Source organism: Convolutriloba macropyga, chromosome 3, assembly GCF_964194025.1.
Source record: "Convolutriloba macropyga chromosome 3, txConMacr16.3, whole genome shotgun sequence".
NCBI lineage: Eukaryota > Metazoa > Xenacoelomorpha > Acoela > Convolutidae > Convolutriloba > Convolutriloba macropyga.
In genome coordinates, this window is record NC_134470.1 from 7,050,517 (window position 1) to 7,073,515 (window position 22,999).

The 22,999-nt window shown below is 37.7% G+C and overlaps 1 protein-coding gene across 1 annotated transcript in view; it reads right to left on the reverse strand.

Annotated features, from left to right (window-relative positions):
- Positions 1–508: 508 nt before the first annotated feature.
- The window catches only part of LOC142336816 (uncharacterized), a 173,032-nt gene continuing 150,541 nt past the window's right edge, over positions 509–22,999 (reverse strand). Inside the window, exons 2-3 of the mRNA XM_075385752.1 lie at positions 1,392–1,501; positions 509–1,188 (exon numbers count right to left, since the gene is read on the reverse strand). Coding sequence (XP_075241867.1) covers positions 639–1,188; positions 1,392–1,495 — 654 coding nt within the window. The 5' untranslated portion in view covers positions 1,496–1,501 and the 3' untranslated portion in view covers positions 509–638. The remainder of the gene's footprint in view (positions 1,189–1,391; positions 1,502–22,999) is intronic.

The following is a 22,999-nucleotide window of genomic DNA, read 5'->3' on the forward strand; positions in this document are numbered from 1 at the left end:
TCAGCTAATTTTATGAGTATCACGCGGTGGGTTCAAGCGATGGGGGGAGGGTAGGGTTGCGAAGGGTGGGCAATGGGAGTTTTTTTTTGGGGGGGGGGGGGGGGGGTGGGGGTGATGGCGAGTGACTGAGGGGGGTCAAACTTTTAAGGTTCAGAACCGCCCTTCACACCATAAAATTGTCTAAAAACAGTTTTGGTGAATCGCATTCTTAGAGTATAGATAGTAAGGCCTAGGGCTCTAAAAGAACTTAATGCCCTCTGAGCGCTACCTGTTCATCTTGCTTTTGAGGACGAAAAGTCAAATGGGTCAGACGAAAAATTGGGAGTGAGAGAATAATCAGCAGTCGCTATTGGTTACTGTTAACTTGTTTCACTGTTCCCTGCAATCCATTCAACTATTTTCTCTCAATTTTTCAACCAGCAGAATTTCACGTTCTGAAAGCTTTAGTAAAAGTGATTTGTAGAGACCAAGCTTAATGTTAAAAGTCTGGAACTAGTTTGAAACTCAGCACGGGAAAACATTTTCAATTAATTGGTCGCCATAGTTAATTTATACAATTCAAAACAGATATCTCATTCCATCTACTCGACACTAAATATAACAATTGTTAAATTTCAAATGCAAATATGATATAATTCCTAAGCATACATTGATTCTGTAATTCTGCACATTTTACGGGGCAAGTGGACAATTTCGTCAAAATAAGCCGCTAGTTCATCCACTGGAATCTCTTCAGCGTGTCTTGCTTGTGTTAAACAACTTTTAGGTTGGCAGGAAGTTTCCGCATTACACGTAGCAGAATTGCATTTTTCGTGTGATTTTGAATATCCGTTTGTGCTGGCATTCGACTGCAAATTCAAGGTTTCTGTTGCTGATAGTAATTCTCTTTGTTCTGAGGCATCAACGTGATCAGTGGTTCGTCGGGTATATCTATTGCCTTTTGATGAATATTGGCCAACTTGGAAGCTTTTCGAAACTGGGAACGCAGATGTATCCGACTTGCGAACAGGCTTCTTGTCCTTTCGTTTTGTACTGAGTTCAACTTCTGAGTCACTGTGATACGATAGCTGGCTGAAGCTGGAGAGTTTTGATACGTCTGGAAAGTAGTTAAGACCGTTGGAAGAACAGAGGGGATCGATGAATAGCTTGGATAGCTTCTGCCTGGCAACTTTCCGTTTGAAAAGCTTCCTAAAACAATTTTACGAAACAAGTATAAATCAGAGTACAGGCATCAAACAGCTCATGCATATTTTTCTTATTATAAGCAATCTTCATGTTTGTTACAGGATCTACAACATAAAGCTCCCATTCTTGTCACTTTAGACGGGATATATTTTCCAGGGTGGGAGAAATAATTTGTTCTCTTGAGACCAACTGTTACGAAAACTTACCTCTGCAATTTCAGCTCTTTTGTTGAGCCTTCATGTAGCGTGATTGCAGTAAACGCTTCTGTTAACTCGCTGTCTGCACTTTGTCGAAGCTCGAGATTCTTCATAATCAACTGAAGAAATTAATGGAACCAATCTTCAAAAAAGGTTAACCAAAATGACCCCTCGCCTATTATAGGGCAGTCGGTCAAATTGGTGAAATTTATTTATTTTATACATATATTCTGACAGTTGTCAACATTCGCGCAGGACTTCACTCGAAATAAATATTCCATAAACAACCGACAAACGTCGGGTGAATTGCTCTCAACCATCAAACGACTGGCCAGTAGTTAGCTGCGCGTCTTAGGGAGGCTAGCTTTAGCGTAATTGAGGGTTGGGGTGAGCATGAGTGGAGGGGAGAAGGGGTGCGTTTTCGGGGTTAAGGGTGGATTGAGGTCGAGTGGGGGTAAAGCGGAAGAATAAACTCTTAAGAGTCACCTTTCGTTTCATGAACTTTTGTCCTCTAAACAGCTTCAGGTGAATCGCATACTTAGAGACTAATGAATCTTAAGGCTCTAAGAGAATTTAACGTCCTCCATGCCTTAACCGTTTATCCAAATTTATCAACAAAGGTTTTCTAAACAGCGTAGAACACAAGGCAAAACCTACAATGATGACCTCCCAAAAGGATTAGAACTTTGATTAAATATTCTATGGCATTCACATGGCATCCAGTCGTTGATAGCTATGCTAAGGTAAAACCGAGAGGACAATCTAGAAGGCACTGTGAAAAATTTAGGACGGTGAGTATCGCACAGCCAAGGATTATTTAGAAGGACGGTGAGTATGGAAAAACTAATGACGAAAGTAGATGAGTCAAACGAACAGCCTCCCTTCTTTAACCACAGCTCCCATCGCAGCATCAACACTTTCGCGCAGCCTAAGCGTCCTTGAACCGCGACTGCAGACGATGGAACTCATTAGGAAAGCAAAGCTGATTTTTGTCCTTAGATATGATATGATATCAGCGTAGCTGTCTTCTTGTCGCGCAGAGAGCTTTGATGCCAGTTGTTTCAGCGCTTTTGAAGCCGATGGGTAAGCTCCACCAGTGCATGCGAAGACAAGCGAACAAAATGTTGCTTTCTCAACCTCAATTATTCTTTTTTCATACGTCCTCTTTTTGACAGATTCATGACACTTGTAGGCTTCGCTACTGCTTTCAGGGCAACTTTTTGCCTGCGGGTTGAAAATTTGAACATCGAATTTTTTTTGAACAGCGATTCCCAAAGTCCGTTTGCCTTGATATCTAATCTTCCATTATCAGTTGTCGTCGATTTGACAGCAAAGGTTTTCCCCTTGCAACGGCTGACGATGAGATTCGATCTCGACATCATGACAGACATCACTTAACAAGATTGCAATGGAATCGCGGAGTTCATTATGTCATATGCGTGTATCCTCCTTTCGGAAAGTAGAGGGCATGTGCAACAGTGAAATTTCATTGCATGCGCATAGTGATGGCATCTTTACTTCGTCCCAGCCAATGCGAAGGGCAATGCCAATTCGCTGTTTGTTAAGTTAAAGTGATATCACTTCAATGATATAGCGTTTAGCAAGCTTGATGCTCCCTTTTCACTAGCTAGGTCAAGTGAGCGAATCTCGTTCTTATCAAATCGCTCTTAATTTTCGTCTTCTTTTATTTAATAGCAAGCTATTTCTCCTTTATTATCTTGTATGATCTGTTGCTGCTTTTGTTTGACTTCGCGCAAAGACATGGATAAGGGACTTGACAGTTGAACTGATAGTTCATACTGCTCAGACGGTTTTTCGGATTTTAGGATGTTCAGACCGCCCTCACTTATCGGCAATGAGAATGTATCTGTATTTTTGATTGTACGCCGGATTCTTTAACAGATTAGGTAATAGCTCATCGTTTTTTGATATCTCACAATATTTTAAATTGTTTTCAATATTGTTTGTTGAACGTGCTAAGAAAGTCAATTTAAGCTCAACTGACGAATTGAATGTGAACATTTCGAGGTGAAACATTGGCATAAGCAGGCAGCTATTTCAACAGCGATTTCTGCTGTTTTAGTGATATTTCGACAAATTTTAGCTATGCATTATCAGAACCTATTACACTACCAAGTGCTCTACAACCGTCAACTATTTCGACTTCGACGTTAACAAAAATCTGCCGTGCTTTCCAAAAGGATTTTCTTTGGTAATGATGTGGCATTTGATAAGATGATAAACAAAAGCAGGACCATGTCTTTTCAATGAGTCAAAAAATTTTCAAGTTATCGAGAAAGCCGAAAATGTTGCCATCATCTGCATACCATTTTTGAACAGTGAAGCAATCGTCAACAGGTTCAGGAAGGTGGACAATGGCAATCCCATACATCGATATCGCAAGTGGTCGCCTTGGGTTGTACATTCCTGAGAGAAAATTGTTTGTTTTTTGATGAACAAACTTGTTGGTTCACGATATGAGTTTCACATAGAAAAATAGAGACAAAAAGCACAATTTCTCGATGTCTCGTAAGGCAAGATCACGGTTGACAACATTGAAATCGGTTTTTGTGTCAATCACACAGCAATATCGGTTCCGAATCTGTCTTTAAAATCAGCTCTCAAATAATGGATTGCATGTTAAATTCTTTTTTTGACTCAAACGTAGATGCTGATCACCCCCTAATGTCTTAAGGTGGGTATTAACACATTTTACAAAAGTTCGTCCAATAATTCGACCAAAGACTCTCCCAATTCCTATCGGTTGTACACCAGGGCTTTTATCAAGAGCTATCAACCGACATCAATTTTATGGAAGAAGCAAAATCAAATGGGACGTAGCTATGCGTATTGCTAGTTTAGCAATTGTTTTGCATAAATCAGTTGGGGACGAAATAAAATAAATCAGAAGCCTTCGCCGCTTGTTGGAGTCAAAGGAAGAACCTTGACTCCCATGCGTCTTTCTGGCAGACTTTGTAACCATTGAAGCATGGAGTTTTTCAAAATGGAATGATGAAATGGTAAACTTTTTGGATGTTGATTGCCCCTTTTTGACGTTCTTTGCTCTATAGAAGGACGGTGAGTATTGCACAACCAAGGACTATATTGCTCAATGTTCGATCTTTATAATGTTTCTAATGAAATTTCGTAAGACCAATTCTTTATTGACTGATTTAAGTGCACGCACGAGAGAACCTATGGTTGCAATCAGTTAACAAATTTAGAGCAGTCTGGAGGTATTGTTGAGTGAAGACAATCTTATGGATGTCAGCCAGACCACGGATTGTTTGTTATCATTCATTCAGTTGTGTATAGTAGTAGTAGTAGTAGTAGTAGTAGTAGTAGTAGTAGTAGTAGTAGTAGTAGTAGTAGTAGTAGTAGTAGTAGTAGTAGTAGTAGTAGTAGTAGTAGTAGTAGTAGTAGTAGTAGTAGTAGAGCAGGGCTTAGAGTAAGACTCTTGGGTTTCCACCCAATTCAAAGTTCAGATCAGTTTAACCTTGTTTAGTATGTTGCATTTTCCACATGTTAGTATGTTACAGTTTTATATGTTAAAAACGCAAAATCGAGGTCAATTAAAAGAAAGCCCCTGCCGGTCGGTCGATCCAGTGCAGCAAGTGCGGTTGGTCAATTCAATGCAGCAAGTCAACTTCTATGTATAGTTATGAATCCTGACAGTAATCAAACATCAAAGCATCAGATGCAAAAGATAGAGAAATGAAAGCATCGGATTTATAATGAAGAAAAAAGATGTGATAAACAGCAATCAAAAAATAATGCGTAGTGATTTTCAATCGAGATTATGAAAAAAAACTTTTTTTTGACAAGAGCCTGCCTTCGTCTACAATGGTTCCTGACGACGCTTCAACTGTAGGGCGCTGGCGCATCGAACAATCTTTTTTCTTATCGCTAATGCTGGAAGCCAATATCTGTGTGGCTTTTGATGCTGACAGAGCAGATCATCTTGTACATGAGAAGATTAACGGACAAAAGTTGGCTGTCTCGACTTCGATTATGCTTTGCTCGTATTTCAGATTCTAGATGGACTTGTGATATTTGTATGAAGCCAGTGTGTTTCTTGGGCAAATCTTAGCATACGGATTAAATATTTTCACTTCGAAAAACATTCGGCTGAAAAGCTGTGGTACTTGTATGTGCAAAGTTTTCACCCTGTAAAGTCTGTAGACAACGCTCCAATACGAAATCATCGCAGACTTCAGTCAGCAAGTTGGTAAAAGAGTTACGGATGTCAATGTGTCTGACGTGCACATGGCGCAGTCAAACACACCCCTTTTGACACTGAAGAGTATGCGATACATTGAAAATTTCTCCACACTTGCATACTGGTCGCAATTTTACGGGATCCCCTTCATATCCCAGGCAATTCCCTTTTTAAACCCTCCCGAGGTCAAATCCAAATGATCTCTTTTCAATCGAAAAGCGTTTAGCCACAATGATGCTCTTTTTTCCATTGCCAAACATAGAGAATATGCCTCTATTTCATTGATGAAATATTTAATCCACAACTTTTTCGCTTCAACCTGTTGCTGCTTTTTTGTAATTTTTTCGAGGATTTTTCCAGGACGAAGGTCTGCATCTGAAGCGTTGTGCCTCTGCAATGGCTCACATATCCGAACAGATCTTTTATAATCGTTTGCCCTGTCACATGGTAGAAGAATATTTTGGTTACGGCCTTTAACCGGAAGAGACAAAAACTTCTGGTATTTGACATCATAGGAGGGATGATTCATTGTTGAAGGGATAAGATTTTCAGTCAATTAAAATTTCACCTTCAGCAGTCTGTCCAAGTTTGGTGTAGTCCTAGCAAAAAAATCATTTTTTGTTGCAGTCTATTGGTAAATGAGTTGTATACACTCCGAGGGGACAACTTACTATATTTGAAAAGTTTCATAACCAAGTTTAAAAAGTTCAGTGATTTTTCTTTCAAAAACTGTTGCAGATTTTATCAGAGCCAATAACAGGACCCAGAACCGAAAAAAAACTTTTCGCCGTTTTGTAGAAATTGTTTGCCTTCTTGTTTAAAAATAAAACTTGGTTACCTTATCGCCAAAAGTAGCACAATATTCTTTGGGCTGATATAGCACATTTTGCAGTGTTTCAAAGTTTTTGGTCACATCACCATCTTCTGCGTACCGCTTACGGGTCCAGTTTTGGTCTTCAACCACCTCATTGTAGAGAAGTATTGCCACTCCGCTGATTGCCATGGCTGTTGGATCGCCCGCTGTTATTCCTTCTTGAGACTTGAATAATTTATCAGCAGTGCAAAAGGTCTGATGCAATCTAATAAGAATTTTTGAATGCTGTATATATTGAGGGTCATCGCTTTCTGATGTTTTCAGAGCCAGATCTCTACCCAAATTTTTGATCATCAATCAGAAGGATCGCTTCATTATTATTGTTTTAGCTGCTCAAGAATCTCAGCCGAACCGAAAAATTATAGCCTGTTTCTCGAGTTTCGTGCGGGTTTGGTTCTTTACAGGGTTTGGATGAATAAAAATACTGTCAAAACCGTTAGTCGCTAGAACGGTAACATTAATTCTGTTTGAAGTTAAGAAAATCCATGGTGATAATCTTTTTTTCAATCTCGTGCGTGTGTTGGAAAAGCTTCAGCCAATGTTAGTTATGTTGCTAACTTCATGTCAAGACGACTCAACAAACTTAAAACTCACAGGCTTTCAAGATCTAGCAAAACTTAGCAAAAAAGACTAAAGTTGTTGAAGAATCAAATTTATTGTATTCTGAGAGCCAACTCTTGTTAACAGGTCCTAAGGCTTCTAAAATCAACCTGCCTATCCTATTCAAACAATTGGGTTAAAGTAAATAATCAAATAAAATCATTTATAACAACTTATTGCTACTCGTTTTGGTTTGGTTAATCAAGTAAATGATTTAAATCATTGTTCACATAGTGAATATCGAATCACTGCAAAAGTTTCCTTTTTTGACACCAACAACGATAGCTGTTACACAGCTCTAAATGAATCAAATGTAAGGTATTTGATGTTAAGTGGCCACTAATTAATAAAAAAAAACAATTTAAGTAATTTCACAATAAATGACACAATACCAGAAAAAAATGCCCGTTTTTGCACTATATAAGTGCTAAAAAACACAATTCTGGGCTTGAGCCCATATTTTTCGTGGGGTCCATGAGTAACTCAGAGGTATAAATTAACCGTGTTCTATTACATCAGGTTTCTCAGGTTTTTTTTTCGCAAAATTGGGGCGTGGTTGGATAAATTTTCGGTCTCGACTTGTAAAATTTTTCAGTTTTGACCTCTTTTGAATTTTGACAAGTTCCAAATTTTTTGGTTTTGAAAGATATTTCAAGCTGTCTGAAGGCTCTTTCTTCCAATTTAAAGTGGTGTCAACATTGCCGGCCCGTTTTAGATCTTAGAAACATCATTTTAGAATACTGGCGCTAATTTCACGACTCTCCGGTTCAACTCTCCATGTGCCATTTTGACTTTCGATGAATTCACAACAACGTCATTGCCAGTAAAGATCTCAATGATTCGTACCAGTTTGTGCGATTCACAAAACCATCTATCAGCCATGCTAACCAGCCTTTTTTCAGATTTCCCACATGCTCATTTCAATCCCTGCGGTTCCAATGTGAACGATATTTAAGAGTTCATCTTTTCAAATAATCTCAGCATAAGCTGGAGCGTTTTTGAAGAATTTTTCAGAAGCTGGTAGCGTTCAATGGATTGCATGAACGGAGCACTCGCGTTTTCCCTCCTAACAGGAAGTAATTTGGTGTGAGTGCTGTCAAGTCTTCAGTGTCGTAACTTACTACTGTCAGTGGTCTTGTGTTGAGTGTTTGCTCTACCAGACACTTTGTGGTGTTGAGTAACTCGTCGGTGAGTCTTCGGTTGTTCTATTGGAATCATGACATTGTGTCAACCCTGAACTAGTGTCCCCCAGATTCCTTCAAAGAGGGGAGCTCCAGGTGGATTGAATTTCCAAACATTTTTTTTCTGAGCTAAGTCACTCTCAACCTTAGCTTTGTCCCACTCTTCCATGAGTACTTTCAATTCATTGGCTGCTCCATAGAAATTGGCTCTGTTGTCACTGTTGATGGTGTTCAGGCAACTAGACACAATAGGTGTCTAATGACTGCGCCACTTCGACATCGCAGGAACTTAACTTCAAGGGGTCCGAGGCAATCAACTCCGGTTTGGGTAAATGGAAAAACATGCTCATCAAATTGTTCTGGGGGTCGATATTGCATCGCTGGGCGAATTGAGTTGGCGTTCCCGTGTCTGCAATTGATAAACCACGTTTTGGTTTCCTTATCGCAATTCTTTTTCCGATGATCCAGTGCTCTCGGTGGAGCATGTTCCCCAAGTACTTCGTTTCACTTGTAGGTTGTCACAACGCGCTCTCTCCAACAGTAGTTGTACGACTGGATGTTTTGCTGTCAAAAAAGTTGGATAATTTGAATTATGATCGAGATTGGAATTTTTCAGTCGAACGTTCAGTCCGATTGCTCCCTCTTCTTCTATGAAGAGTAAAAATTTGGCAATGTTCTATGTTTTTTTTTGATATTTTTGCTATTTGTTATTGACTTCGAAACAATCGTTAAGCTTTCGTTTTGAACGATTCAAAACAAAATTTGTTCGGCTTGATGGATTTCATCTGCCTGGAGAAGTCACTTCTGTTTAGTTCTGAACCTCATGCAGAAGGCAATGAAGTTTCACATTCCGTTGAAGTCACTGTATTGTCAACAAATTGTCTAGATTTTGTGATTTTTTATCATTCTTCTGGCTTCTCTGTGAAAATGTGGAGTCTCAAATTTGTACATATGTACATACGTTTTTGAAAAATGTCGATTTATTGACATCGCCCTTATTTGTCTCAATTGAAAGCATCAGTCACTGTATAGTTTTGAGTGTTCGGCTGACAACTTTTTGTCCCATGCTTATCTCATTGCTGCTCAAACGCTTTTGGGCAGAAACCGAACCCACATGGGAAAGGTGAACATATCCCAAGTGGGTCAAACACTGCTGAGACAAAAGATAAAACATTTATCTGAGATAATTTTGCTGGATGATCCTGCTCTTTACCGCGAAAGTCTATGAGACTGTCCGTGTCTTCATTCTAGTTCAGTCCAAGGATTGAGTATAATTTTGGTTCGACCTCAAAGTGTTTACAATTTTTGTTAATCTGTCTGCCTCTGGAATCTGTGACTTGACCTCTTTGTCACTTGCAATCCATCGCGTCAAACTGAACCCAACTTTACTGAGGAGGTTTCGAACTAATTGGCAGCTTTCGATTGCTTCTTGAGGTTTTCTGACCGACTTTAGAAAAATTTTCATGTATAGGTTTCGCTGGACACTTTTGACGTTTTTTTTCGTGGCTCGCATTACTTTTCGCCATTTGATGCAAAGCATAATTTGCACAAGGCGGCAAGTTCTTTGCTCAAAAAACGTTTCTTGCATACTCGTAGACTTCTACTCCTCTGCTCCGAATCTTCTCTCCAGAGAAATTGTAAGCATCTGTTGTCATCGCTTGGGACAGCAACACGGAGAAACATCGATTTTATTTTGAATGAAAGCGCTATTTGATGTTCTCAAAAGTCAAAATTATTTACAATCAGGCTCTTCAAAAGGTCGCGTCCAGATAAAAACTTGTCAATGACGGTTACTCCTTGTTACCTTGATGCTGCGTTGCATACTCTTTGAATTTTTTGGGTATATGAGTGTTGATGACAGGTTGATGTGGCAAATACAATTAGGCTTGTCTTTGGTTTCATTCAGTTCGTCTTGTTCAAAGTTTCGGACAAAATCAGTTTTGACGTCAGTGCCAATTATTTACTGATAAAGCTTTCGTAACGTATCATCTTTCTGTAGATGTTGATTTAGAGACTTGAGCTGCCCCATAGCGGACTAGATGTTATTTTGTAACTCCACATTGTCTTCTCGACACAGAAGTCCAACTTCGTAGCTTTCACTGGTGAGTTGAGTTGTTTGCTCCAATGTTCCGATTGCTCTAAGTTAATCTATCGAATAACTGGTGGCCTTGCAATTGGAGGCGTAGGAATCGATGTAAAACCACTTCCTCAACTGGCTAGCTAACTTGTCAACTGATACTGAGGTTGCTGTTGTAGTAAGATTTGCTGCTTGCCTCGTGGGTAGAGGACCACATAAGAACTATCCTAATATCAATTTCACTGCTCACGGAGTATTTTTAAAGTCTGATTGCTTTAATTCTAATTGGTGATTGATGTATAAAAATCCTGTCTAAGAATAAAATGAACTTCTTTTAGGTTGTAGCTCTGGTTTTTAATGTTCTTCAAATGTGGGTAGAGATCTTTCAACGCATGCATATCTACAACCCTACAATCTGGTCACCCAACTTCAAATTCTCACGACCATAGAATTTAATGTTGTCACTGGTTGAAGCTTCTCGCATGCTGAAACCGGTATCGGCACTAATTCCGTCTTGACTTCTTATGGTCCGTGGCTTCCTGCTAATGACAAGGACAATTTTTGGCCCTGCAGGTGCGTTGCAGATACAATTGAATTATCTGCATTTAAAAATTGAGATCCTGTATCACATATGGCCAGTACACTCAATCTGTAGTTTCCATTCTTTAGTTTGATAAACTCTCCTTGTGTGATAATTGTTGCTACAGCTGTCGTAACATCTGAGGCACCTGTTGTAGCCTCCTTCTTCGAGAAGCCACACTGCAATATTTTGTTGAGTCGTCTTCCCCAATTGGGCCCGCTGCAAGTTCTGCTTTTGCTATCTCTTGTCCGTTTGCCCGGTCTCAGGCAATTGAAACACAGTGCTGAACTTCTGTTGTTCTCGTCGATCATTCAGCTTCATCGAGTTAAATTATTTGCAGCTCAAATGGCTTGCTGTCCCTAGTTGAATAGATTTATAGAAAGCTTTCTATTTTTAAGGAAAGTCTTCAGCGTTGGATGCATGTGTACTTGTTTTTAGATTTTCGCGGCTATGAAATTTGCAGTTTGTCTGTGCTAACAAGTCTTCATGTATCAAAACGGTTGATTCTACACAATCTTTCAAAACAATCAAGTTTGCTGCCAGCAGTCGATGATCATGTAGATGTCACAGCCACTGCTCCTTAACCTTTGGAGAAAATTTTTTGTTTGCAGATTTCAAAATTCCTTCCGATTTCAGAAACTGCTGAAATCTTGCTGATCAAAGCGTTAATTCCGCCTGTTACTGCGTTTGAGGGTATTTTCATAACTTTTCGAGTTGAGATTTGACTTTGACTCTCGGTCTGCAAACATTTTTCAGAGATTGTCCCAGGCTTGATAAAATTACTGTGAACTGAAACCCAATCCAGCTTTTGCCGCATTTGCCTGACTCGTGAGATTAATCTTCAGATACTGCATCCCCTCAGTATCGTTCAGCCGCTTTTGGTTAACAATGACATCAAAAAGTTCTGCCCAATTGGGCCATTCTAAGGTGTCACCTGAAAACTCAGTTTACTTGAGCTTTGGTAATCTTTTTGGACAATCACTCTGTTGGTAATATAATTGCGGCGTAATTTGGCTAACTGTTGTTGGGTTTTTGCTCTCCGTCGATCTGTCGCGAAAGTAGTGCTTGGGACTTTGTGGTCTCTACGTGTTTGAGAAAGCTGCAGGTCCTTGTTGCTGGAACGTCCCCTTGGGCAAAAACTTCTGTGGTTATGTCAGCCTAATTGACTTAGGTATTCCTGTTTTTTTGAGAGTAAACGGTTCCAGCAGTTACGTTGAGTAAAGTCCTACATCCGGTTGGAAGAGCAGGGTAGTTTTACGGTAGGTGCCAAAAAGTATGTCACTTTTGGTCCTGTGTGACATTCATAGGAGGGTGGATAACAACATTAGGAGGTAGTGGCCAATTAGGTCCAAATTGTTGAGCCACTGAATGTGACCAGCCTGCCGTTTTTTTCTTGCTTGCGTCTGGCTCCAAAACCTTCTAAGTCATCGGCCTTCAACCCAGATGCTCTTGAACTTGCTTTTATCAGTTTAATTTCACAGTGCGTTTGCTCTTCGTTGCCTTCAGCTTACCTTCCTTCATTTTCAAGTGCTCGATCACGCTTTCGCAAACGTAGTTCGTCTTGTTGTTGTTGCAACTTTGGTTCTTCTTGTTGTTGATATTGTTTTTGTTGTTGTTGTTGTTGTTGTTGTTGTTGTTGTTGTTGTTGTTGCTGTTGTTGTTTTTGTTGTTGCTGTAAACGTAATTCATTTTGCGACCGACATAGTTCAATTTTATTTACGTTCAATTTCTTACTGATACTGCTGCCCTCGCAGACGTTGTTCTGCTTCTTCGTTAGCTTTTAGGATTGCGAGCTCAATTCCATAAACCTCGGGTCTTCTCGATGAACGCGAATTGAAAATACCGGGTTACATTCTGCTTTGGTCGGTAGCAGAATGCTTGGAATACATCTCAACATTCCCCTTCACGTTTTATATTGCTCCATTGCCTGTATCAATTGCAGTCTCATTAAGATCTCTTTCACCTGCAGATTTTGGTGACACAAAAGGTCTCTGATTTTCACTCTCTGCGGTTTGGCCGTACTGTTTTAAGAGGGCTCGATAGCTTCATCTAGCATCACTGAACAACTGAAAACCTTCAACTCCGACGTTTGGCTTCAGAACCTGAATACTTCTTGTTTGTTTTGTGTCCATCTTCTGTAATAGTTGTTCCTTTTTATTACAAAAAGTTTGCTTCAGAGAGTCGCTGGCGCCTCTGCTTGATAGAATTCACAATCTTGCCCCATTTGGCGCAGTTGCAGTGTCTGTTTCCGATGGTTAACAATTCCGTTGCAACGCAGTTCAATTTCTTTAGGTCTTGGTATTTTTTAATCTAACCATTTGAGTGTTTTCTTCTTTTCAGTCAATTTTCGTTCAGCGTCGAAACTCTCCGAATCCATTGGTTTCGGGAATTGGCGTTGTTGTTGTTGGTTTTCTACTAGCTCACCCTGAGTCTCAAAGAATATCGATATGCTCTTACGGCAGGCACTGTTTTGTTCTGGCCTATTTGACTTTCCTTATCAGCAAGATGTCTGTCAGATGCTTTGAGCAATTCAGCTTTCTCACTTTCTAGTCCTTTAAACTGGCCTGACATCCAGTAGTCAGTCATGGCTTTTTATTGTCTATCGGGGCTCTTTCCAGCCATCGTTAGATTGCGTTCTCGTCCACCAAACTGATTTACAGTTTGTGCTGTTTGTGCTGTTATCCACGTCAGGGGACCAAATGTTGCGGCTGCTCAAGAATCTCAGCAGAACCAAAATATCACAGCCTGGTTCTCGAGCTCTATACTGGCCTCAAATTTTTAAAAAGGGTTCGATTGATTAATAATCTCGGCGAAACAATTAGTCGCTCAGACGTATTCAAGTACTGTAATTTTAATTTTGATTGAAGTTTAGAAAATCCTTAGTGTTAATCCGTGTTCAATACCGAGCTGAATTTTTAAGGCTTCATTCAGTGTTAGAAAAATTGCTAATTTCTTGTTAAAAAGGCTCAACTCACCTAAAAATCAAAAGAGCTTAAGATCTAACAAAACTTATCTAAAAAGACTAAATTTGGTGAAGAATCAAATTTTGGTCTATTTTGAGAGCCAACTGCTACTGGTAACAGTTTTTAAAAGTTCTAAATACAAATTTTTTGCACTATTGAAACAGTTGGAAGTAATCAAATAAATATCATTTATAATTTCCTTGCTACCCGTTTCTGATTGGTTAATTATGCATGTGATTTAAGTCATTGTTTAGATAGTAAATTTCAAATTACTGCCATATTTTCTTTTGCTGATATAATCATGGATGGTTATTACCGAGTTCTAAATGCCTCAAATGTAGGGTATTTGACCTTTGATGGACCAAAATTATCACGAAACAAACAATTTAGGTATTTTCACAAGAAAGGATAAAATATCAAAAATGTCAATTTGCGCCATATGAGTGCTAATAGCCTCACTTGTGTGTTCGATGCAATTGAGAGTTTAACCCACAGCTGAGAGTTTAACCCAGCCGTGTGCTGTAGCCTCGGGTTCCTCAAGATTTCCCTACCAAATTTGGGATGGGGATGGACAATTTTTCGGTCCCAATTTGTAAAGTTTTCCAGTTTTGACCATTTTTGATTTTTGACATATTCTAATTTTTTAGAACCAAAAGTATTTTTTTGCTCTCTGGTGGTTTTTGTTGCTGATTTGGATTGGCGCCAACATGAAAGTTTCATGTTTCATGTTTTATTATGTTTCAAAGTATTCATGAAAGCTTTCGTGGAGTGTTGAATAGCATGTTCGACGCCCTTTTTTTTGTCCAAAGCATATCTGTACGTTTTCCTAACTAGTAGGAGATCTTTTTTATGCATTTCACCATGCTCCTACCATTAATTTGTCCTAAGATCTCGCCAATGCCATCTGGTCGATCTATCGGGCCTTTATCGAGTGCAATCAGACGACAAGCGTTTTAAGAGTTTAAGAAATTTAGTTCTGCCTTGGCAATTCTGATCGCAAGTTTGGACACCGTTTTGTAGGGGTTGCTTGAGGATGATTTGTATGATTTTAAAAGTTGTCTCGATCCCCTTGCATCAAGACCATATGGGCCACGGCTGTTATTTGTCTTTATTGCGGCAGTTTTAATTTCAGAGTCATTTTTTTCAAAATTAGAACGAGGATATTCCGATTTTAAGATCGGATGCTACAAATTTGAAATCAGTTTTCTGACTAAATGGATGCTTTTTTGTAGAGGATTGGTACTCTTCAATTTGTCACGTTATTTGATAATCACATTACTGGATGTTGACAGCACACCACCCATTTTGTCGTCTGAATTTCATCTTAAAGCTTTCGATACCTTACTAAAATGTATTTGTTTGTCAAAGTCTTGAATTCATTCTGTTTTCGTTTTCTATTTAATTTTTTTAAACAAACCTGAAGCGTTTTTCCTCAGCGAACAGGTTGTCAAATGTGCACTTGATTCACAAATCGAGCCTTCTAGAAAACGTTTTTTTTTTATTGAAGCATCGTTTCCATATATGGATTTTGGGAGAAGTAATTGGGGGCTTTATCATTGTGCAGATCATAGGGCACACAGTTTTTGGCCCAACTTCAAGCGCCTTAGTGAAGATGATGTTGATAACATTGGCAATTTTGAAGCTTACTTAAATTTTGCTCATGTTTAAGAGGATTGGTTCCCAGTGAACTATTCCATTGCATATTTTCGGTAGAATTTCTATGTGTACGTCTGGTAAAGATTTTTTTGGTTCTGGAGTTGCCTCGGTTAAAGTGTGTTGGGCCATTTTTATTTGCTTTCAGAGTGTAAATTTTTGCATGTTCACCGCAGTGTTTGCAAATTAAGATTGGATGGTAACCGTTTTTTTTGACAGGTCACCTCTTTTGATATGCATATATGTGCAGCAAACATAGCATCAATCTTTACCTCCTCGGAGTTTGACTATAGCAATGGGTTTGACTATCTGTGTTTGTCAGAGGGAGGCTGTTCACCAAGTATAATTTTTCGATAAAGATGAAAAAAACTTGCATTTAATTGATTTCAAAACGATGTCACGCTTTGCAGATACTAGGTAATCAAATGGTTACCGTAGAAAAAGAAATGAACAACATTTTGACAGAAAGACAACTTGCTAGAGAAAACAAATATGAAGAAATAATTAGAGGAACTCTATAAAAAAGAAGAAATTGGCGCGGAGCCGGGTTCAAGTAGTTTGCTTTCCTATTAAAATGTTAATTTTGATTCGGCTGTTATTTTAGAGGAGACAACAAAAAGCGGTTGGATTTTACAACAATTGATTTTCAAAAGATTTCGATAGCATTCAAGGAAGTGCGATCAGGAGTAGTGGTGACCATTGGCAATTGTAACCAGGCATACTGATCTCAAATTGAGGCGACGATACTGGCTAACTACATTGAAGAGGTCATTTGGGTTAGCTCTTCGGTACCAGTTGATGGTTGCCCCGGATGCGCTATCTTTTCTATGGTTTGCCTTGGATGTACCAAAGACTCTACTTTGTGAATTTCAGGGCAAGATCTGTTCAGAGAATTGTCTCATCACCTGCAAAAACATGAAGCAGTATCTTCTGGTTCACGAATGTACAATCAGCTTTAATCACCTAGATAAGGAAAAGAGTTAACTGCTTTGAATCATTTGAAAAGAAATGTGCCCAAAACCTGACTAACCAAAATCAAAGTTCAATTGTACATCGCGGACTTCATGCCTATTTTAATTTTAACTGTCACCCGGGTTGAGAAATTGCGACGAAATCGAAGCAAGAACTGTCGTTTTTGGTCGACTTTTGTCGATTTCGTCGGTTTTTTATGTAGAAAATGTCGATTATCCACGTTTTCATCGGTATTGTCGGTATTTGATGTAAGAAGTGTCGATTATCGTCGTTTTTTTCGGTATTGTCAGTCTCAATTAGTTTTAAATACAAAAGAAATAGAGTGAAACTAAGTGACTACTGGTGCAGTGGAGGAGAAGGTGGCTAGTAATCGCGTTTGTGAGATTTTTAGAATGGCGAAAACCGACGATTCTTACGTTAAAATACCGACGAAAACCGATCGAAACGACGAAAAAAACATAAGGGCTTTGATTGGTTTTGGCGTAGTAAAAGCGACGAAAACCGACGATTTCTAATGTTTAAATCCGAAGAATTTGTCAACACGGGCAGCTACATTACGCTAGTGTTGCAACCGGAAAAATTGGAGAAAAATTGAAAATTGCATCTTCTTGGCTCTAAGTCTACAGTGGAAGTTAAAAAAGTTGGCTCAATAAGTGCCACCTTTTGCTGTAATCCGAACTTCCTGTTCTATTGTATCTGGTTGATATAAGAAATATCATGTTTGACTTGGACTCTTCAAGTATCATCCTCATAGAGAAGGATTAACAAACAACCTGTCAAACTACAGTTCACGAGATCTCTGGTGAAAACAACAAGAACTCAGAAAGCTGATGCAATGTTGATCAATTGTACAAGCCTGTTGTTCAATATCTTCCCATGACGACAAGGAGCAGAAAATATGCAGGAAAAATCTGCTAAATATTTACTTGAAATTCTTGGTCGACATTTTCAACGGAAAAGTCTCATACTGATGGCCAAAACTCCGTTTTCGTGTCAGCCGCGACCCTCAGCAATCAATTCAAACCACTATTTTGATGAAAAACAGCCCATGAGAATTCCTTAAATCTGAGTCCAATAATACTAACAGTACTTTTCGCCGTTTTTTTAGTCAAAAACCTTCAATTAAGCAAAAGACTCTTCCCTTATAGGGTAGTCGGTCAACTTGGGATTGCATGTCAACTCCTACATACATATCAAAAATTCCGACAGTAGTCAAACTTCAAAGCAAGAACAAACAGAATGATTTTAAAACACGACTTTGAGTTTTCCCCACTCGGGTCGAGGTTTGGTCAAAAAATAATGTAAGATTAGCGGTGATTAGCGGTGAAAAAAACTTTTTTCACCGCTAAGCGCCCGCATCTTTTAGCGTTCAATGCGTTCATAGCGGTGAATTTTTGTAAGATTAGCGATTAATTTAGCGGTGAATTTTTGTAATATTAGCGATTTTAGCGGTGAAAAATTTTTTTTCACCGCTTCGTGGTGGCGCTGAAAATTTTTTTTTCACCGCATTACGCTTAAGCGGTGAAAAAAAATTTTTCAGCGCTACGAGCAGAATGCGGTGAAAAAAAATTTTTCAGCGCTAACATCAGAAAGCGGTGAAAAAAATTTTTTAAGCGCTACCGCGACTCGGGGTTTTCAAAGCAACACCATTTTTTTTACATTACCTGAACCAGCACCCCAGCTGGTTTTTTGACAATGACAATCCAGACAGCTGCAGACATGTGCATAATACGCCATTTACGTCCCCAACATGAGGTGCATAAAATCCCAGCGGGGGGGAAACCAACAAACCGGCGTCTCAACGGGGCAGGGGGGGGCACCTCTTCATTAAATAAATTTTACATTTCCTAGGCAAGCTATAGCAAAAATTCTTGACAACCCCTTGATCAGATGAAAAAGACCTATTTTAAAATTCGTTGTTTGCGAAATTCGCAAAATTCTGATTAAAATACTAACTTTTTTTCTAGGAAAGTTAGGCGGACCGTTTTTTTTGCATTACAACCTATATAGTACTGGTAGTCTGGGTCATCAATTTGGTTTACTTTGAACAACTCCTTGACCCGATGAAAAAGACCTATTTTTTAAAGTCGTTATTTGCGAAATTCGCAAATTTCCGATTATAATACTAACTTTTTTTCTAGGAAAGTTAGGCGGACCGTTCTTTTTGCATTACAACCTAAATAGTACTGGTAGTCTGGGATATCAATTTGGTTCACTTTGAACAACTCCTTGATCCGATGAAAAAGACCTCTTTTTGAAATTCGTTATTTGCAAAATTCGCAAATATCCGATTAAAAAACTAACTTTTTTCTAGGAAAGTTAGGCGGACCATTCTTTTTGCATTACAACTTAAATAGTACTGGTAGTCTGGGATAATAAAATGGTTCACTTTGAACAACTCCTTGACCCGATGAAATTTCTATATTTTTGAAAATAGAATAAGCGAATAAACCGATATTTCCGATTCAAAAACGAACTTTTTTCTAGGAAAGTTAGACGGACCATTTTTTTGCATTACAACCTAAAAAGTACTGGTAGTCTGGGTTATCAATTTCTTTCACTTTGATCAACTCCTTGATCCGATAAAATTTCTATATTTTCCAAAATAGAATAAGCGAATAATAAGCTAAAAAGTCGATATTTCCGATTTAATACGAACTTTTTTCCTAGGCAAGCTATAGCAAAATTTTTTTTTGTTTTATGCTCCTATTACAGAGGGGATTCTCCATACCGAATTTGGTTTGATTTGGACAACTCCTTGATCCGATAAAATTTCTATATTTTTGAAAATAGAAAAAGCGAATATGTCGATATTTCCGATTGAAATACAACCTTTGTCTCTAGGAAAGTTAGGCGGACCATTCTTTTAGCATTACAATCTAAATAGCACTGGTAGTCTGGGACATCAATTTGGTTCACTTTAAACAACCCCCTGATCCGATAAATTTTCTATATTTTCCAAAATAGAATAAGCGAATAATAAGCTAAAATGTAAATATTTCCGATTTAAATAAGAACTTTTTTCCTAGGCAAGCAATAGCAAAATGCTTCTATTACAGAGGGTATTCTCCATACCAAGTTTGGTTTGATTTGGACAACTCCTTGACCCGACAAAATATCTATAGTTTTGAAAATAGAAAAAGCGAGTATATCGATATTTCCGATCGAAAAACGAACTTTTGTCCTAGACAAGCAATACCAGAAATTATTTTTCTTCTAGATTCTATATACCCGTGGGATACTCCATACCAAGTTTGGTTCAATTTGGACAACTCCTTGACCCGATGAAAAAGACCTATTTTTAACATCTGTTATTCGCGAAATTCGCAAATAACAAATCGTTATTCGGAAAAAACTTCCCAGGCAAAAAAATTCAATTACAAAAAAACCAGAGGATCAATGAATTCTATTTATCATCAACACTTCAACTTGTAATAATGAAAAGAAGAACAAATTTGCGAAAATTACTATAATAAGCACATTGAGTAACAAGTTTCTGGAACAATTTTAATCAAATTACAAGTAATATCAGATACGTCTATAGTAAAACAAATTACAGAATCAATTTCGTTTGTATTCAACGTCAGTTTGCCGTTCTTAAACAATTTTTTCGTTTCTTGTTTTAAGTGTCCAATGCTTGTACTCACGGACATTACCTTTTCCTTCTTTTTTTGAACTTCTTCATAATAACAACAACTTCTTGCTTGCACAATCGACCTTTGACCCAAATTTTCTTTCCTGGAAACAGTGGCTCGCGTTCAAATCCATTAATTTTCGTCTTTATTCAGTTCATATAGCACAATTTTCTGGACTTTTTTCGAATAATTTTGGATGCTGTCATGAAAAGGTTAATTGTCAAATTGAAGAACATCCATCCATTAAAATGGCTTTGATTTTTTCTGGAACAAAGGAATTTCACTCCAACTACGCCTGGAAATCTTTTCGCTATATGGCGTTTAGCAGCAATCATGTCCGATGCCAAAAGATTTCCAAAGCGTAACGCAAATCTATGTCGAATGTTGGACTTTTTTGAAATTTTAGATGATATCGATAACTTGGGACTGTTTCCTTTGAATGACTTTTTCTCTTCAACCACACTTCTTTTTCTTTTTCTTGCGCATGAATTCTGGCCAGCAAATTTCTCCTCAATTCCGAATTGACATCCATCAAAAACAAATATCTGAAGATAAAAAGACTATTTCTTTAAATATTATTCTCTCACATCAAACTAAGACTAAAAAAACCTTTAAGCTAGTCAAGCTATAGCAAAAATTTCCTTTGTCCTACACTCTACCTACACTGGGGATACTCCACAAGAGTTTGGTTTGATTTGAACAACTCCTTGATCCGATAAAAATTTCTATATTTTTGAAAGTAGAAAAAGCGAATAAGTCGATATTTCCGATTGGAACACAAACTTTTTTCTAGGAAAGTTAGGCGGACCATTCTATTTGCAATACAACCTAAATAGTACTGGTAGTCTGGGTTATCAATTTGGTTCACTTTGAAACAACTCCTTGATCCGATAAAATTTCTATATTTTTCAAAATAGAATAAGCGAATAAAAAGCTAATAAGTAGATATTTCCGATTGAAATACCAACTTTTTTCCTAGGGAAGCTATAGCAAAAAATTTTTTGTTTTAGTTTCTATCTATACAGGGGATAGTCCATACCGAGTTTGGTTCGATTTGAACAACTCCTTGATCCGATGAAAAAGAACTATTTTTAAAATTCGTTATTTGAAATAATAGCAAATTTCCGATTGAAATACTAACTTTTTTCTAGGAAAGTTGGGCGTACCATTCTTTTTGCATTACAACCTAAATAGTACTGGTAGTCTGGGATATCAATTTGGTTCACTTTGAACAACTCCTTGACCCGATGAAAAAGACCTATTTTTAAAATTCGTTATTTGCGAAATTCGCAAATTTCCGATTGAAATACTAACTTTTTTCTAGGAAAGTTAGGCGTACCATTTTTTTTGCATTACAACCTATATAGTACTGGTAGTCTGGGATATCAATTTGGTTCACTTTGAACAACTCCTTGATCCGATGAAAAAGACCTATTTTTAAAATTCCTTATTTGCGAAATTCGCAAATTTCCGATCAAAATACTAACTTTTTTTCTAGGAAAGTTAGGCGGACCGTTCTTTTTGCATTACAATCTAAATAGTACTGGTAGTCTGGGATATCAATTTGGTTCACTTTCAACACTCCTTGACCCGATGAAAAAGACCTATTTTTAAAATTACTTAATTGAAATAATAGCAAATTTCCGTATGTCAAACTAACTTTTTTCCTGGACAAGCTATACCAGAAATTCTTTTTCTCCTAGCTTCTACATACCCTTGGGATACTCCATACCAAGTTTGGTTCAATTTTGACAACTCCTTGATCCGATGAAAGTGACCTATTTTTAAAAATTAATATAAATTAATTATTCGAATTAATCGGAAATTTACGTACGATAAACTAACTTTTTTTCTAGGCAAGCTATAGCAAAAATTCTTTTTGTTTTACACTCTGATTACACTGGTAATACTCTATACCGAGTTTGGTTTGATTTGGACAACTCCTTGACCCGATGAAAAAGACCTTTTTTAAAAAATTTTTATAAGTTAATTATTCGAATTAATCGGAAATTTACGTACGATAAACTAACTTCTTTCCTAGGCAAGCTATAGCAAAAATTCTTTTTGTTTTATGCTCTAGGTACCCATGGTATGCTCCATACCTAGTTTGGTTTGATTTGAACAACTTCTTGACCCGATGAAAAAGACCTATTTTTAAAATTTTTTTATTCGAAATAATCGCAAATTTACGTACGAAAAACTAACTTTTTTTCTAGGCAAGCTATACCAAAAATTCTTCATGTTTTACACTGTAGATACACATGGGATACTCCATACCGAGTTTGGTTTGATTTAGACAACTCCTTGACCCGATGAAAAAGACCTATTTTTGAAAACTAAACTAAATTAATTATTCGAATTAATGGGAAATTTCCGTATGAAATACTAACTTTTTTCCTGGGCAAACTATAGCCGAAATTCTTTTCGTTTTACACTCTGGTTACACTGGTGATACTCTATACCGAGTTTGGTTTGATTTGAACAACTCCTTGATCCAATAAAATTTCTTTTTTTTTTGAAAGTAGAATAAGCGAAAAAGTCGATATTACCGATTCAAAAGCGAACTTTTTTTCTAGGAAAGTTAGGCGGACCATTCTTTTTGCATTACAACCTAAATAATATTGGTAGTCTGGGATAATAATTTGGTTCACTTTGAACAACTCCTTGATCCAATAAAGTTTCTATACTTTTGAAACAAATTTTCAAAGAAATAATTTTACAAACAATAAACTAACTTTTTACCTAGGCAACCTGTAGCAAAAATTCTTTTTGTTTTAAAATCTGATTACACTGGTGATACTCCATACCGAGTTTGATTCGATTTGGACCACTCCATGACCCGATGAAAAAGATATATATAAGC